Genomic DNA, 17,574 nt, shown 5'->3' with positions numbered 1-17,574 from the left:
ATAGAAAATCACCCTTGAGACTGTTACAGAGAACATGAGGTTCCTCTGCCTCCCTCACCCTTCCTATCCGAGACACACAGAAGGAGAGTGGTTCTCATACTTCTTGTTCATACCCCTATCCTTCAACCTTACAGAAACAATATCTTAACATCATGTTGCACTCAGGCTTGCTGAATGTTTTTTATTCTAATTTAGTGTCAATTAGAAGAAAGGAGGGCATGGTAAATTGCTCTGTACACATATGCTAATAATGTGTCATTACAGTATCTTACAGCATTGCTAAATGATACACATTTAGCTCATATAAAATTATTATTAATAGTTTACTTTGGGTTTGAGGATTGAGCAAATCAGAGTACAGTTAGTTAAACTGCGATGGCATTGGTGGTGATGCCACGTGGTGGTTTAATTTCCTGTGTGTCCAAAAGTCCCTTTCACCTTCTATTTGGACCCCACCCCCTACACAAATGTACTTACCTGAAAGAGTCAGGTAAGTGTAAGCAATATGGCACATTATTCCCTCTGGACCTATCAATGATCAAGATGGAACTATTGCCATATTGTTTATATCTTTGTTCCCTTCTCAAATCTGAACAGGTGTCTGTGTAGTATGGCCTCTATAATAATTTAATAGTGAGCATATGGAAAGCTTTCAAACATGGAAAACTGCTATCCTATCTCTCTGTAGTGCCTTCACTTTGAATTAAACATTGTGTCAAGTGGCCTGTCAAGTCAACTGTCGTAATGACAGATATCAGTCTTGGAGAACAATGTGTTCTGTCTGGGTTTTTGTGTGCTGTTTTTAAACACAAAGCTTTATTTTCAGGGCAGTGAGCATCTAGCATCAAGCCATAATTAGCATCAGTGACACAGCATTTCTTGCAAAACACTGCAGTGTGCTGAGTGGGGCTACATTTCTTTGTCCTCAGTGTGGCAATAGATTATCTTAACAGCCCAACATACCCTTTCTTAGTATAAACTGAGGGAGTAGAGGTTAGTGTAATCCAGATAGTGTGGAATGAGAAAATTAGAATAATCTTATATCCTATTCTCAGTAGTGTGCCCATGTAGCCAGCAGTGAATATCATCAGAGAGTGATTCTGCATTAGTTTCGACCATAGTTACTGAGATCTGACGCAGGGCCTTCTCTCTGAAGTTCAGAGATTCTTCACTTCAAACCATCTGTCAGAGACGGAGGATGAATGTAGAGAAGGGTGCAAATCACCCAGTAGCACCTAGGTGACCCTTGTTAAACGAAGAGGAATGGTCCATTTTGTTCAGAAAGATGAACATTACCACACGATTAGTCAGTGTTAGTTTGATTAAATCCAAATACATTTGTATGAGATCAGTCAGGGTAAAATTTGGTCTTGGGAATAATGATTAGACTCTAAATATTAGACTCTAATATTATGGAAGCAAATCAGTGACATTCAGATTGTAACATCCGGGATACCAAGGATAGGTAGAGCATTCGAGCAATAGAGAAGAGAAAACGCATGATGACTACCAGGGAAAACAACCATGCTTCGGTGAGTCCAATGTGATCAAATATTGCATTGAGGCTTGATTGCTCTACCGTCTTTGATACCTTGAATTTGATAGGTTCTAATTCTTTTTGGCTCAAAATGTTTAAGCTCTAACTTTTTTGTCTCGAATTTGATAGGATTAAATTTTTTAGGCTTGAATTTTTTAAGATCTAATTTTTTAAGATCTAATGTTTTAGGCTTTAATTTTAAGCACCCTGAATTTAATTTTACATTGAAATATATTCATATGAGAATTCGGTGTTGTTCACATTTCAATATTAAGTGTGTCACTGATTTGCTTCCATATTAAATGTACTAATGAAAAGGACAGGGAATTGAAGGTTGTTGATGGTCAGAGAATAATGTCTTTGTTGTTCTCTTGTTCTGTGTTGCTCTAACAGGGATTCGATCTTGGAACATCAGCCTTGAGTCATGTGACCTGGACCAACAGCTGCTGTTGTTTATCACACGTCACTCTGCTCAGTTCTCTTCTGAGGTCAAAGGTCAGTGGAACCCGAGCTTTATTAGAATGGAGATTAGAATACATTTTGATCACAAACTGAAGACTCACTTGTTCTGGGAATACAACGGCACCTAGGAATGATTTGTTGGACCTGATAAGTTAGATTAAGTTAGTTTCCTCCAGGATCACAATGACTCTTACTCTTACTTAGAGACTTGTTGCTCTTGTTGGTTAGCTGTAACTGATTTAAAACTCTTGCTTGCTTTTCTACAGGTACACTCCTGCGCTTTTTTGAGGTTCATGTTGTTTAACTGTAACTTGTTTAACTACATGCTCTGGTTTTTCCCTTTGGCACTTATTTTAGGTTTTTCACATTGTATGCTTCATGTTTGGCTACCCGCAATGTTTGTGGATATCTTGGTGCTATGATCAGTGACCAGATGCACTTTTGTAAAGCTCTCTCTTGAAAGTCGCTTTGGATAAAAGCGTCTGCTAAATGAATAAATGTAAATGTAATAATGAGGAATAGGGATAACATCAGAAGCAATAAGACATCAGAAGGAATGTGGATGTCTTCATGAGGAACAGGGATGACATACAGTTATGTATCCATATACAGAAAAGATTTCAAACGTGCCAATTCTATAAGCATTTGATTATACACAATTTGGTTATCAGTACAGCCTAACTGGCTTGAATTGCATTCATTAAGCCTTTACAATAATTCAGCATGGCAGCATCATTTCATATTTGTTTTACAAATATAGACTGCAATACAGTGCATTCAATGGATCAGAAAACGTTATACAAAAACTTTGCTGCGGAAGTCAAAATAAATGCTTTTTAAGAGACAAGGCGTCGAACAATATAAAAGATTCATCGCTGCTGTTAGGATAGAGTTTGATAATATGTTACAGACTTGGACTAAAGAAGAAATAAGACAGCCTTTGCTTTTGTAGACAAATAATAAGCAAGTAACTTTCAGTATTAATATGATTGACACATCTGCATATAGAGGGACTCCTCATCCAGTCCCCTCTGCAACGCCTCAGTCTAGTACCTGTAATTGTCAATATGATTATCAAGGAGCTGTGTCGGGAGCTGGGGCATGCAGTCATACTTTATCCTTTTCTGTCTGTCTGTCTGTCTGTCTGTCTGTCTGTCTGTCTCTGTGTGTGTGCGTATGTGTGTGTGACACATTGAAAGAGAGGGAGAGAGATTGTACATCTTATCTGTTAAGAGTTTGCGAGCTAAAGTCACACTCACACTTGTGAAATGCATAACTATGGACCAGCTAACATCACATGGTACCCTGACAGTGAGTGTTAAGATTCATCCAAATCAGCAAAAATGACACAGCATTTCTAAACACAAAATACTGAAAATGTATTTTTCATTCAGCTCCCACACATGAAGAACACATTGACAGTGCAGGATATTTCCGCATTCATTCTTTTCCATAAGTGACCTTCGGAACTGCTCGGACAGCAACTGAGACAAAGTCAATATTCTTTGAAGCATTGAAATTTCCATGGACTGCTCTATCTTTAATAAATTCAGACATCCACATGTGCATACCTCAATACTAAAAGCCATAAAGAAGCAATTACTCACTTGAAGCTTGGTACTGTGTGAAGAGAAAACTCACGATGACAAGGCGGTAATGATGATGAGCTAATGGTCCATACTCCTCTGTTTCTACTTTTATTGCTTCATTCAAACAACAGACAGGTTTTTTTCAACCCCTTGAATTATACATTTCAGGTACACTCAGTCATTGGCTTTACATCCTTTGGGAATCCAAGTCATCAGAAACCCAGTCATGTGATTATATTTCTACCTTCCAAGCAATTAATTCTTAATACCAAAAGCCCTCTCTTCCATCGGAAAAACAGCCTTTTAAATGTATCTTTGACAACTGAAGTCCCCGGCAAAGACTTCACAACACCAAGTGAAATTGAGATAAGTCTAATTTACAGTAACGTCATGCTTTCTCTGCATGACTGATCTTCTTTTCCAGCCTTCCAAGGGGATGAGAGAGTTCACCATACCCAAAGAAGGTCACATAGCAGTGGGCTCAGTGGCGGTCCTAGCACATTTGGCACGGGGCAAGGTTTACACCCCCCCCCCCTCCCGGACGCCAACTGACCGTGAACTGTAACCTACCATTGAGAGTGGCCTCAATCAGCCGCGATCAGCTCTGACAGTCGCGTCTTGGCCTACACCGTGTCCAAACTGGATGCGACGCGCAGTCGTGGCCCCAGACGTTTTTCATAGGGGTGGCCAGATGGAGCAAGGGAAAATCTTGGGGTGGCACACCAAAATCAAACTTGGGATCTGCACTTAGCAGCATCCAACTGGGATTGCCTTCATCAACAATAAGTTCCCTCAGCTTATATGTACCGTGAGGCTATAGACTGCACTCTCACCTGGCCCAGTGCAACCTCTTCTTGGGGGAGGTGAGACACAGGGGTTTCAGGAACTGAGTGTGGAGATACGTGACAGGATCTGAGTATTGAGATACATGGATTTCTATGACAAAATATTTCAATCGTAGACTGTGGTTTCTGTAGGCTAAAATGTTGAGGTTGATTTGTCCTACAGTAAAGTTGAAATCCCGTTTCCATTAATGAAAAAATCAAATCAAATCTGGATGACGGACAATATGTCTATTTCTCAGGGGGGACTAAATGCAGTTCGATTGGCTTGTTTTTATGGGGGTTGACAGGTGTCCTCGCACGCCCAAGCATACACTGTAGACAAGCTTTGCCCACATTAGGTGTGTTCGACATCGACTGCGGCTGCATGACACGACTGGCAAGAGTTGTTGCTTAACCAGACGTTCCTGTAACACTGACCCAACAGGAAAACGATGATTTACCACGGACATCTCATTTTCATATTCTCATCAGTTCAATATGTAGGCTGACAATGGAATTCAACTTAAATAGCCTACATAGATATAGCCTAATGCATTAAACAATGATGAACAATGATTTGATACACAGCATAGCCACGTTAAACGTATTTTATGTTATATAGCCTATACGTAGGCCCATATGGTAGTTTGTGATTTCAAATGTTTAGGCATCAGGCATAGGCCTATATGTAAATCTAAATGATCAGAGTATAATCATCATAGCTATATAATTGTTAACAGTAGCCAACAATTGCAAAACAAACCCAAATACATACATCTAGGCCCTTCCTCCATTTTCCCGACACAAAAACTATGTTCAAAAGTTAGGCTACGGGATAGTGTATTGATTAATATTAAGCTATTTATAAAACAAAAACAGAATTTAGATGTGTTTAGAGGGTGTCTGTTTTTTAATCAACGAAGTAAAGGTCTAAAAAAAGACCTCGACGTAGTAGGCTAGCCTACCCTATCGTTTACATCAATCATGGCGTGTCATTTTATTTTGATGGAGTGGTGGATGAGGGAGCTGTCATAGTAAACGTCTTAATATTGAAGAATTTAATAAATTAAAATATCTGGGTTTGGGTATTGTGTAGGCCTACCGTGTTGAATGGGTCTTGAAACGTCTTGGCAACTTAGGCCTACTTTAATTTAATTGACAATAACACGTTAATAAGAAACTTTACTTTAATCGAAGGATCGCCTCACTTTTCAATTTGAAGCTATGGGTAGCCTAATATCTTGAATGGTCTCACTAGATGATAATATGGCATGACATAATGGTGAGCTAGCTGCCTTAGCCTATCTACATATAGCTATTCACATAATGGCAGACGTAGCCTATGTCATAGCGGTGGTAGTGATTGCAGACGTAGCGACGTAGCGGTGGCAGTGATTGTTTAAGCAGTAAGCCCCAAGAGGCCGTGGTTTACGCTGATTTTAGAACAGGTAAGGGGGTTTTCGGCACTCCGCTTCGCGTCGTGCCTAACAACTCCCTTTGCCTGTTCTAAAATCAACGTAAACCACAGACTCGCGGGGCTTATTGCTTTTCTAAAACTGTTACTACAAATATTTGATATGGTTTCATCAATAAAAACAATTAGAAACAAAATAGTTTAATAATAAACCGTCATTCTTCTGCTACTACAAAGTAGAGTTCCCACATAAATCGTTGCCACGCAACAGCCAGATGGACACCTTTGCAGTGTTTTTCAATTTGAAATATTCGATGCGCAGTAATATGGAATGGTAAAGAATGTTATGAGGACAACCTGTGAGGTTATGCTGGATTTTACAACGGCATGGAACGCAATATAGCCAATCACAAATAAGGATGGGAACAACCAGTTTTAGAATTGCTTTTTTAGGTGTAGCGACGGTTGCTAGCTTTGTTAACATTACCTGGAACTAATCACCCCCCACGTTTTCTGTTGGAATTACCCAACTGGATGCAAGCGACCTATCGATTAATTCTGGAGCGGTCCGATGCGACGCAATAGTCGGACGTTCGCATCGGCACGGTGTAAGGCAGCTCAGGTTATTTGAGGCATCAAAGGGGATCTTGCAGCACCTGGGATTGTGGGGGCAGGGGATGGGTCAGGGAGTATTGAAAACTGCCTGCTTTTCAATAAGTCATAGAGGGCCGATCAATAGCACTCAAGTGGGAGGGAATTCAATGCCTGCAGTGCAGAAATAGACAGGGTCAAATTCCATGAGGTAGGCCTATGATTATTTCAGTTCTATTATCTGAGGATTCAGATACACATAATAAATGTAACATAGTGAACATAACATTAGCATAGAGCAGCAGTTTGCCAGCTTGCCTTGCGAGGAATGCCTGTGGTATGCTAGTTTTTCCCCCCAGTTGTCTGAATAGCTGCTTGCTACTTTACTGTAAAGCTGTGTACCTTTTAAATAAAACACCTCTCTCATACACACTCACCCCTCTTCTTCACCACAGACTACCATCTCCACATACACACACAGCCTCATCTACATGCCGCCTTCCCCGCTATCCCGCTGGCAGACCCAACATCACTTTGACTCTAATAAGGTGCTTTATTCCAGTCTGGTGGGCTTTCTGTCTCAGAACCCATCCCCTCCCCTGCCTCGTCTGTCCCTCTTCTGCCCCCTCTAATACCTTCTAGGGAGCGGGTAGGGACCGTGGCTTACTGTCAGCGATTTACTGTGGATGACACTCCAATCACCCCAGGCTTATAATATGTCACGCAAACACAGCCGTTCGAGTTGAGGACTCTGCATTGACAGTATCAATAGTTCTCACTGTGTCCCATTACTAGAAATGGACCACGGGTATTCTCTTCTGTGCCTCTTTGTATGTCATTTGCTACCAGGTATTCAGCTCAGGTGAAAGCAGGGGTGGGTTAATCTTCCAAGAATCTAGTAATCAAAATGTTAATTGAGGCTAGTCAGCAGTGGGTTATAGGAAATGAGGACGGGCGTGGGCTTCAATGCCCAAAAGGCCCAGGGGAACTTTGAAGGGGAAACGTGGGAGGAAAGTGAAGTAAAAGATGAGAAACTAAGGAGAGGTGGGAAGTAATGTGCTGGGAACCAACGCAGGCAGCTGTAATCCTTATGGATCCCTCCCCCACGCACTCCATAGGCTGAGAGGAAAAGATAGATTTGATGGCGTGTCCGATAGGTGCGCCTTGAGGGCGATAAATTCATAAGAGGTCTTAATGCCCCAATCCTTGTTAATCAGATAAGTAGATTCCAGAATGCTAACACACACGTAGAATAAATTAGTATGATGGTATAAGATGTATTGTGATATTTTGTAATGCCTTGGATGTTCATTCATAAAGATAGACACCTGGATTATGTTAGCTAGGCCTGCCGATTCATAATCGACCAACAGGTTTAGCAGCATTGTGCACCACATGGCCCCCAGTTTAGGCTACCATTCGGCAACTTTGAAACTTTTACTGTACTTCAGAACTAAAATAAGGTCTCAGGAAGACCTGAACAGAGAAACAAGAGAAGAATTCCTGACAGTGTACAAGGTGGGAACTTATTCACATTCAGTCGAAGGACAAGCTGTGTCAGTGGATGGATGAAAGGCATCAATATGATTACTCAAAATATATGTTGCCATGGTTATCCCAGCATAGTCGGGATGACACCTTACTGACCCATGGAGACAGTAGCTAAAATACCAAGGATTAGCCTCTGTGCTTATTGGAATATAGGCATTTAATATGTATTGGTGGGGGGTATTCCAAGCTGGAAGGGAGTAGTCCAAGTTCATAAATACTGTGTATTGTATGTTACACAGTATACAGGTACTGTTTTATATTTGACGCATTGGCCTGCTGAAGGGATTTGAAGCTTTGCATCTGGAGGTCTCTGGTGGTACCACACACAACTGTAATGATGAGGAATTAGTGAGAGGTTAACAGCTGAACGCCAGCCTTAGCAGCAGATATTGTACCGTCTTCCAGAAACATAACACAGAGGTGAATGTATATTCCACATCCCTTATGGGATTCATATATCATGCTTAATGATTTCCTCCATTCATCATTTCTGATTGAACTATCCAGTCTCCTCATCAGCTTTTCAGTTCACAGCCTTAATCCTCCTGGATCCTGTATTGGACAAATGAGAGGAGACTTTTTTATTGTTAAGTTGTCGGCTAGATGGCAGTAAAAGAATCAATAGTGGACAAGGCGGGCAGTAAATGTCATGGTCAGGAGCTGAGCACCGTTTGGTTCACCATCAACTGCTCTTTCCTTTGCTCTCCTCTCCACATTTCTCTGAATGCCCCCACATCTCCCCTCTCTCTCTGAGGTTTTGCAATGGCGGTGAAAATGTAGCCTGGCTCCGCCCTCCTACGTACTTCCGCTCAATTTTCATTTTCCTTCAGTAAGTCAGTCTGGGTTTGCGTTACATTTGCTGGTTTTCTCCGGCCAATTTTTACCTGTCCAATCAGCGAACAGAGAGAGTGGCTGAGAATGACATTGAGGTTGTGCGCTAGTTTGAGTTGTAGTTCAGTAATAGCGGCGGAGAAAGAGCGTCTGCTAAATGATTAAATGTAAACGTTCTCTCCTTTTAGTTTTGGTTAATAATCGAGCTGCAGAATTTCTCATTTTGAATGAGCTTTCAGTGGTTTTCTTGGGAAGACCAGCAAAAAGTGTGTTATAGTAGTCCAGCCGGCTGGATTCAAAAGCATGAATTAACTTCTCTGCATCATTTTGGTTTATGAATGGTCGTATCTTCGACATATTCCTGGTTCTTCCTGGTTTTTCCCTTTGGCACTTATTTTTTGATTGTTCAAAATGTGTGCTTCTTGTTTTGGCTTGTTGTTATTATCTTGTTGTTATTATCAGTGACCTATGCACTTTGTAAAGCTTTCTCTTGGAAGTCGCTTTGGATAAAAGCATCTGCTAAATGAATAAATGTAAATGTAATTCCTCAGGTGAAAGAAAGCAGTTTTGGTCACTTTATTAATGTGAGAGTTGAAATTCAAATCTGAGTCCAGGATTACACCGAGACTTGTCACCTCTGGTTTAAGCCAGGGGGTTAAACCTCCTATATTCTTAGTAAGCATCTCTCTTTTGGATTTGGGGCCACATAGTAGGACTTCAGTTTTGTATTCATTTAATTTAAGAAAGTTATCATTCATCCATTTGTTTATTGCCAACAGGCAGCTGGTAATGGAATTGATGGCCGTTGCATCGTTGGGTTCAGTGGATATATATATATATAGTAGTGTGTCATCCGCATAGTTATGGAAATTCATGTTATGTTCTCTGTTTATGTCACCGAGGGGTAACATATAAAGAGAAAAAAGTAATGGACCTCGCCAGCTTCCTTGAGCAACCCCGTAGCAGTTCTCATGTTTCTTCGACCTATGGTCCCCTAAACTAACATAAAACTTCCTTTCTGTGATATATGATTTTATCCAGTTCAGTACACTATCTGTGAAACCAATAAGCTTTTCCAGTCTATTGATTAGGATGTCATGATCAATAGTATCAAATGCTGCACTGAGATCTAACAGGATAAGGATAGAGACTTTATTTGCATCAGAGTTTAGTCTGAGGTCGCCAATTATTTTGGTGAGAGCAGTTTCAGTACTGCGATATTTCCTGAAACCTGACTGCGAGACTTCCAGAATGTTACTTTCTTCAAGAACATTTTTTAATTGGACTAAACTATCTTTTCCAGTACTTTACTTATAAATGGAAGCTTTGATATTGGTATGTAATTTGCAAGTAGACTGTTATCCAATTTGGGTTTCTTTAATAGGGGCATTACAACAGCTGTTTTGAAAGCATCTGGGAAGATGCCAGTTCTAAGGGATGTGTTTATAATCTCTAGCACCGGACATGAGACACTATCAAACACTGTTGTGGGTATAGGATCAATATCTGAGGTTGTGGAGTTAAATTCGCTGACAATTTTGGAAAGTTCACTAAGTTTAATACAGGTAAATGTGCTCATGGTTATGTTGCAGAATCTACTAATGTCAGTTTCGACCCCACTATTACTAGTACTAGCTCTGATCAAAGTTATTTTGTTCTTGAAGAACAAAGCAAGCTCTTCACATTTAACTGCTGAGGATGGAGGGGGGGGGCAGGGACAGTGTTTAACAACTGGTCAATGGTGGAGAAAAGAACTGGAATTTCTGGCATTTTCTGTAATAATGTTGGAGAAATATTCTCTCCTCGCTAGATGGATGGTTTTGTTATAGGTGGTTACAAGGGCGAAATAGTCAATCACACATTGGGGGGGACAGATGCAGGTATGCCAACTTTTCAGAGATTTAGCAGAACTAGGGCCTACTTGGTTGGCGTTGCCTTCTCAGCGTGAGATATACAAGGTGTGGCTCGAGAGCATGTGAACTGGTTGAAATGTGTGAGTCTCACGGCCAATGCGTGAGAGTTGGCAGCCCTGCAACTGTGCGACTTTCTGTGTTGGCGCATAGGCTATACAAACATTTTTTAAATCAAAAGAAAATAAAAGTCAGAATGTTTGTAAAACAACAAGGCGCTTTATTCCATCTGATCGTCAAACCAACGTATAGTCACTCTACAATGATTCGAGCATCGGCACAGACTACTAGCCTAAATTGACTAGAAAGAGGCCAGTGATGTCTCCCTAGTGAGGTAACTTCAACCCAATTTTAGACATTTTCTGTTGACATATAGTGGCTATAAATATTTGGATAAATTACTGTTAAAGGATAACAATATTCTAATATCAGGTCTGGAGCAATGATAGTCAAACAGGCATGTATAATGAGGGACAATGCTCTTTATTTTGTACAAATTTAAATACCACAGAATTGGAAAGTAACTTGTCAATTCACTTTTTTTTCCTCCAACATTAAACCCTCTAAAAATGCCCAAGCCACATATTATAAATAAAGTTTGTAGACCAATGTAGGCTTATACAGTAAATTCTATTTTCAAAATTCACATTCTTGCGGCTGTCACTCATAGCTATTAAGCTTTTGCAGACTTGTTTTCTATCAAGTCTGTCCAACCTATCTCTGTGCACATGGCACACAGCTACATGGTTTAACCTCTTCTGCGTCATGTTGGTTCTCAGCCAGGTTTTTAGCCTTCTCAAAGCACTGAAGCTTCGTTCAGCCTGTGCTGAAGAAGCAGGAACCACAAGCAAAAGTCTCAGGAGTGTCTATACTTGTTTAAAAAGGCTCCTAACCTCAGGCACCATGGTCTTCAGCAGGTCCACCACATCCCCACAGTTGCTGTACTGATGGGTGGACTTGAGCATCGCCAACTGCACCTGCAAGACAAAATTAAAATGAATCAGTAAAAATAATTGTATGCCTTTTTATACTAAACATAACTGTGACCATATATCTACTGTCTGTACTATACAAATAATACATTCTTTGGACCCATATGCATTTGCAACCTTACCTTTAAAGCTCCCTGATAAGGACATACTCCAAACTTCTGAGTGTATGAATACCCGGCTCATCAAAGCGCTGTGTAAGTTGCAGAGTGGCTGTGTCAAGCATGTTGATATACTGGCTTCTGTGGAACGACTCTGCAGAGGGGTATATATGTGGCTCAGCCGGTCCAGATAATTGTTTTGGAGGGCAGCGGATATGGGGCATCTTGATGGGCACCAGGTCTAATGATGAGGCAATGTCTTGGGCTTGCACATACAATCCTCGAAAATGCTCTTCTGTTCTCCAAATGTCTTTTGACATGCTCCACAGCCAACATCATACCACAGATTGTCTGCCGTTTACTCTGAAGGGAGCTATTGAGGGTTTCTAGGGCTGAGATGACATCTGCTGCCATCTTAAGCCCCAAGACTGTGTTTCCTTTGAGGAACACCTCATGAAGTCCAGTAGCCCTGGATGCAGTCTCCCTCACACTACAGGTCGCCATCTCTACACTGTCGTACTGACTGAGCACAGACTGGATGGCTGGTGTGCGTACGGTCCATCTAGTGGGACATAATGGCTTGAGGGATGTAGATCTAACACTATTAAATTTAGATATTTCACTGAAAATTGATTTAAATTTTCCAGACTGATTAGAAAATCTTCCTAATTCATTGACTGCGTCGAGCGAGTTCCTGACAACTGATGAAGCTGAAATAATCATCTGAGCTTCAAGGTTTATGCAGTGTGGACCACAGTGGATATATGGAGCCAGAGGTTACTCCCTTCTCAAGAGAGCCTGTACTCCCTGTACCTTGCCGAACATGTTGGCTGCACCATCGTAAGTCTGCCCTCTCAACTGTGAGATGGGCAGGTTCAGTCTGAGCATGACGTCAGTGGCAACTTTAGCAATGCTCTCTCCAGTTGTGGAGTTAGTTTCATACAGCCCTACAAACTCTTCTCTAGGATCTAGATTTTCGTCTACATACCTTATACATATAGACTCTTGCTCTATCCCAGCAATATCCATCAATGTTCCATCAATGATCACAGAATATTGCACTACAGACAAATGTTGTACTTCCTGTGCTATTTCTTTGATAATAGAGTTACTTATAATCTGAAGTATTTCGTTTTCGACATTGGAGCTTGGGATCATCCTCTGCCTTGTATTGAAGTTGCTGTTTTAAGTTTCCTTCATTCTGCTCATGACCTCTGAAAGCATTGCCCTGCCTCGCCAAATACAGTATGGCACCAACTATTTTCAAAAGGTTTTCCCTGGCTTCTTCTTGTTGTTTCTTTTGTGCCCAAGATAATGTTGCAGTGATTGGTTGGGCTTCATGTATGTATGTGGTCACTGCATGTTTATGGCTCTGGCTTTTCCCATGATTTTCAAATTTTTCAACAGCCTTCCTCCAATTCTTGAATCCAACATCAATAAATGCAGAGTCTGCCTTTGTAGTAATTGTTGGCTTTTTGCCTCTGAATGCCCTACAGCAGTAAAAGCACAGAACTGCCCTGCGCATTGGGCAGTAATGAAGCCAGGGATTTTCCAAAAAACACTTCTCCTGGAAAGACAGTTTTAGAGTTTTGTTGGCAAGAACTTGTGTTGGGATGGTCTTGACATTTGGCTGGTTTGGGGTATGTCGAGGCTCCTCTGATGCCTGTTCATCTTGTCTGTTCTCATCTACCCTTATCTGGACATTTGACTCATTTGAGGTATTTCCAAGCTCTTCTGTTGCTACCTGTTCTTCCTGCCTGCTGTCATCTACACTGAAGTTACTCTGCACTACCTGTAATTCAAAATGAGTAACATCAAAACTTTCGATATTTGATATCGATCTGATATTTTAACATTTTGCATTGCTACATATACATATACTATACATATACTATTAGCCAGTAGGATACACAATAGATAAACTAACATTAACAACCATAAAAGGTTGCTCTAAACAGGTCCAAAGGGCTATTTTGTATATGCATTTGAGTGCCGTTTGGTTGATTGATACCTGTGGTATAAGAGACTGTATACCACACGTATGATATGTTATCTATTTTTTATGCACTATTTGTTTTGGAAACTGGTTTATTACAGCAATGAGGCATCTCAGGGTTTCGTAATATATAGCCAATATACCAGAGATGCATCATGCTAAGAAGAGCTCTTAGCCATGTTATATTTGGCCATTTAGCACAACCCCTCGTGCCTTTTTGCTTAAGTATTGATGAAGAAAGTGTTTTGTCCGTCTCTTCATAAACGGAGTGACTAAGTTCAGTTGAGTTCTGGATTTTAATAAGTATTTATCAATCTGCAGATTGGGAGAGAAAACCAGACCTCTGACAATAAATGACAACACAACACCAGGCTTAGGTCTCAATCAAGTCTCTCTCCGCTCTGAAGGACAGAGGACCATCTTTTATAGGGCACAAGAATGTAAACATAGATAGTGACAGTCAGGCAGAAATGACGTTACAACAGTCTCAGAGAAAGAGATTCACAGCTCCCAACACATAGTTGGAGCTCTCCTTGTTGTCATGACAAGGACCATTTAGCCAGTAATTTCTCCTGATCTCAAACATCTATTAACCCTGACACATAGACACAATCTACTCTTATTAATAGCAAGCTTACATGAGAACATACTAACTAGTATCCAATGACTAGTTCTCTTGATTAGTGAATAATGTAAGCACACAGGAAATCTAAATTGCTTCCACAGTCCCCCCTTTTGACGTTTAATGTCAACACAACAATCATTCATCAACTGTTTACCTGGGACCTGCTGTAGTGCCTTACATTTCACAAGTTTCATAACATTTCAATACCTTAACAATCAAACAATACAGTATCTGTTACTACTCAGTACAGCATACATGATTATAGGATTTGAAGAAGTATTAGGTAGTACCCAATCAGGTGAAAAAGTACAAAGTCAATGAAGTGAATAGCTTTTGTTTAGTTCTCTAGATAGGGCTCCCAGAAATGACCTTAACCCTCCTTCTATTTTCCTTGTTCAAAGTTGCATGGCATTATACACTTTGGTGATATTGTAACCTCTGATTCATCCTAGTAACACAGGCATTTCCTAGGACCTTACAAAAGAACCAGCTTACAGCTATTCACTTCATAAGCAAACAGCATAATGACAGTTTATCAACGATTCTAGAAACATAGGCATATTTCTCTCCTGGACATAACCAAGGGTCGTGCTCTCGTGAGCTCAACACAGCAGGGTATAGACCAAACATTGTTCATTACATGTAAATTCAGAGCATTTCAAACAGTATACAAGCAATAAAGTAACCATTATCTTTAATTATTGTTAACTGATCTGTGGTTAAAAGACAGATCTCTTCAGATTGCATACAATATTGTATATCAATTGGAAAATAGAAGGAGGCAAATGGCCATCTTTATTACATTGGCAAAGTAGTCACGTGGTACTTGAGATTACATATCAGACAAGTCCATCATTCTCAGGGCAATACAGTAATCATCAGTTTTGCTTGCTTTTGTCTGTGGCTTGATTTGGGCTACCATAATTTTACTGGCATGCCTCCGAGAGCCTACTGCACAGCACTGTACACAGCAGAAAGTACACATCTTCCAAGCACAAACCACAATCAGCATAACAACGATTAACTCGCCCAATCCAGTGATTCCCATTTGAAATATAGTCGAAAAAGAAACCCCACCCGAGGAAGTCAATCAGCACAATTCCAAGCTTCAAGTTCCCCCAAAGCTGAAATTATCTCTTTAATGTGAGCATATTTGTGATATTAGCAGATTCATCTGGGATAAAAGTACATCAGTCATGACCTATCACAGAGCTGACAACAGATAATCCAATGCCATAGGGTTCTGTAGCACTACCTGCCTCATGGCCTTCATCTCAGAAGCAACCTCAGTTAAGGCATTGGCTGTCTCATTACCAATAGACCATACACAGGGAAAATAGCAGCTGAAAACATGACAAGTGACTGAGGTACTATTGAATCCACGTGATGTGATCCCAGATTCTTAGCATCTGCTTTAATAATACTTCTTTTGTGGCGGTGCCACAAAAGAAGTCTTGTGAGGATCCCATATCTACAGATCACACCTCTTATAATAAAATCTTGGCTACCGTGGTAGCATCAACTTTCCGACATGGGTAGGCTTCTACCCATTTAGAGAACATGACAACAATTACAAGTACACAATCAAAATTACAACACTTGTTCATCTGTATAAAATCAATTTGCAAATTAATAAAAGGACCACTTGGTGGTGGGTGGGCTGGGTCTCTGGCTCTTTGGTCCCTTTCCGGGATTATGCTGCTGGTAAATATGACACTGAGCACAATGTTGCTCAGCCTTTGTGGAAAAACCAGGTGCAAAACCAATCTGTATTTACTATTGAGACCATACCCCCCTTGCTCGTATGGGCACATCCGTGCGCCATGCGAGCCAACCAAGGGAACAATGCACGTGGAATCTTTCACACAGCCAACAGATAACCAACCATCCCTCTCAGTGTTATCAGCAGCGACTTGAAGGTCCACCACAACATGAAGAGAGGGAATGCGCGTTTCTGGTTGCTGAGACACAAAAAAACAAATACAGATCTGGGACACATCAGAGGGCCGCAGCCTTTGCTGCAACATCAGCTCTAGTATTTCCTCTTGAAACATTTTTTTTCTGCTATTGTTAGTATGAGCTTCACACTTAACAATAGTTGGCTTTCTCGGTAATAGTATTAAATTATCAAATCATCTTTCCATTCTTAATTGCTCCACCTGAGGAGTTAATGAAACCTCTTTCTGGCCATATGGCACCAAAATTGTGAGTAACTCAAAATCCATACCTCGAGTCAGTCTGAATATTTACGACCTTGCCTTCTGACAAACAACATGCCCTTGTCAAAGCAAAACTCTTCCTGCTGTGCAGACAGTTTACCAGATTCGAATGTCTCACTGTCCGTGCAGACAGCTTATCCGGAGTTTAGAGAGCCATCCCATGCTCAGGACGAAGATCCATCTACGTTCAACACAAGTTCAGCATTATCCCTAAGTTTGTCACAACATATCAGGTCTGGGTGTTAGCACTTTATCGACAACCATCTCACAGTCATGTGGTTCACCATCATCAGGGGTGGGCAACAATGAAACTGGATTCAATGTGGGGCATCTATGGAATGTAATGTTACTTTGAGTCAACAATTACAGTTCATACTTTGTAGCTCTAGTGGCTGACAGGTGTTGAGTTTTGGTGCGTAACAGAAAAACACTTACTGCATGAGGAACCATCACTGTCAAGGGCGACCCTAGCACTATATCTGAAGTTGCTTCCACACATGTTGCCGCAGCACAGACTGCTCGTAAGCACGGGGGAAACCTGCTGCCACAGGTTTCTTTCTAAAGAAGAAACTCACATAGGCGATAGGCCTCTTAAGATAACCATGCTGCAGGGTCAGTACACCCCGGTGTATTCTGGCAGACCGAGAGCTGGCGCTTTGGCCAAGGCCTGCTTAAGAGATACAAATGATTTATCAGCTTCAGTTTTCCACAACAAATGAGTATCAGTCTCCTTCCTTTTATCAAGGAGAGGTCTAGCCAACACAGCATAATCAGGGATCTACTAACGACAATACCCGACTGAACCTAGAGTTGTTTTGGTGTTCTAGGCTTCGGTATCCATCGGATGGCCTCCACTCTATTAGGCGTCAATAAACGCTCTGTACCTTTGAGTGTATGGCCCAGATACTTGACCTCCTAAGACCATAACTGCAGTT

At 40.9% G+C, this 17,574-nt stretch overlaps 1 protein-coding gene across 1 annotated transcript in view; it reads left to right on the top strand.

The window, feature by feature from the left end:
• The window catches only part of map1ab (microtubule-associated protein 1Ab), a 63,696-nt gene that overhangs the window by 1,754 nt on the left and 44,368 nt on the right, over positions 1–17,574 (top strand). Inside the window, exon 2 of the mRNA XM_084672125.1 lies at positions 1,931–2,032. Within this exon, the coding sequence (XP_084528251.1) occupies positions 1,931–2,032 (102 nt within the window). The remainder of the gene's footprint in view (positions 1–1,930; positions 2,033–17,574) is intronic.

The sequence above is a fragment of the Hypomesus nipponensis genome, chromosome 14, assembly GCF_054491055.1.
Source record: "Hypomesus nipponensis isolate SF chromosome 14, ASM5449105v1, whole genome shotgun sequence".
Classification (NCBI taxonomy): Eukaryota; Metazoa; Chordata; class Actinopteri; order Osmeriformes; family Osmeridae; genus Hypomesus; species Hypomesus nipponensis.
This window is presented reverse-complemented; position numbering and strand designations above follow the sequence as displayed.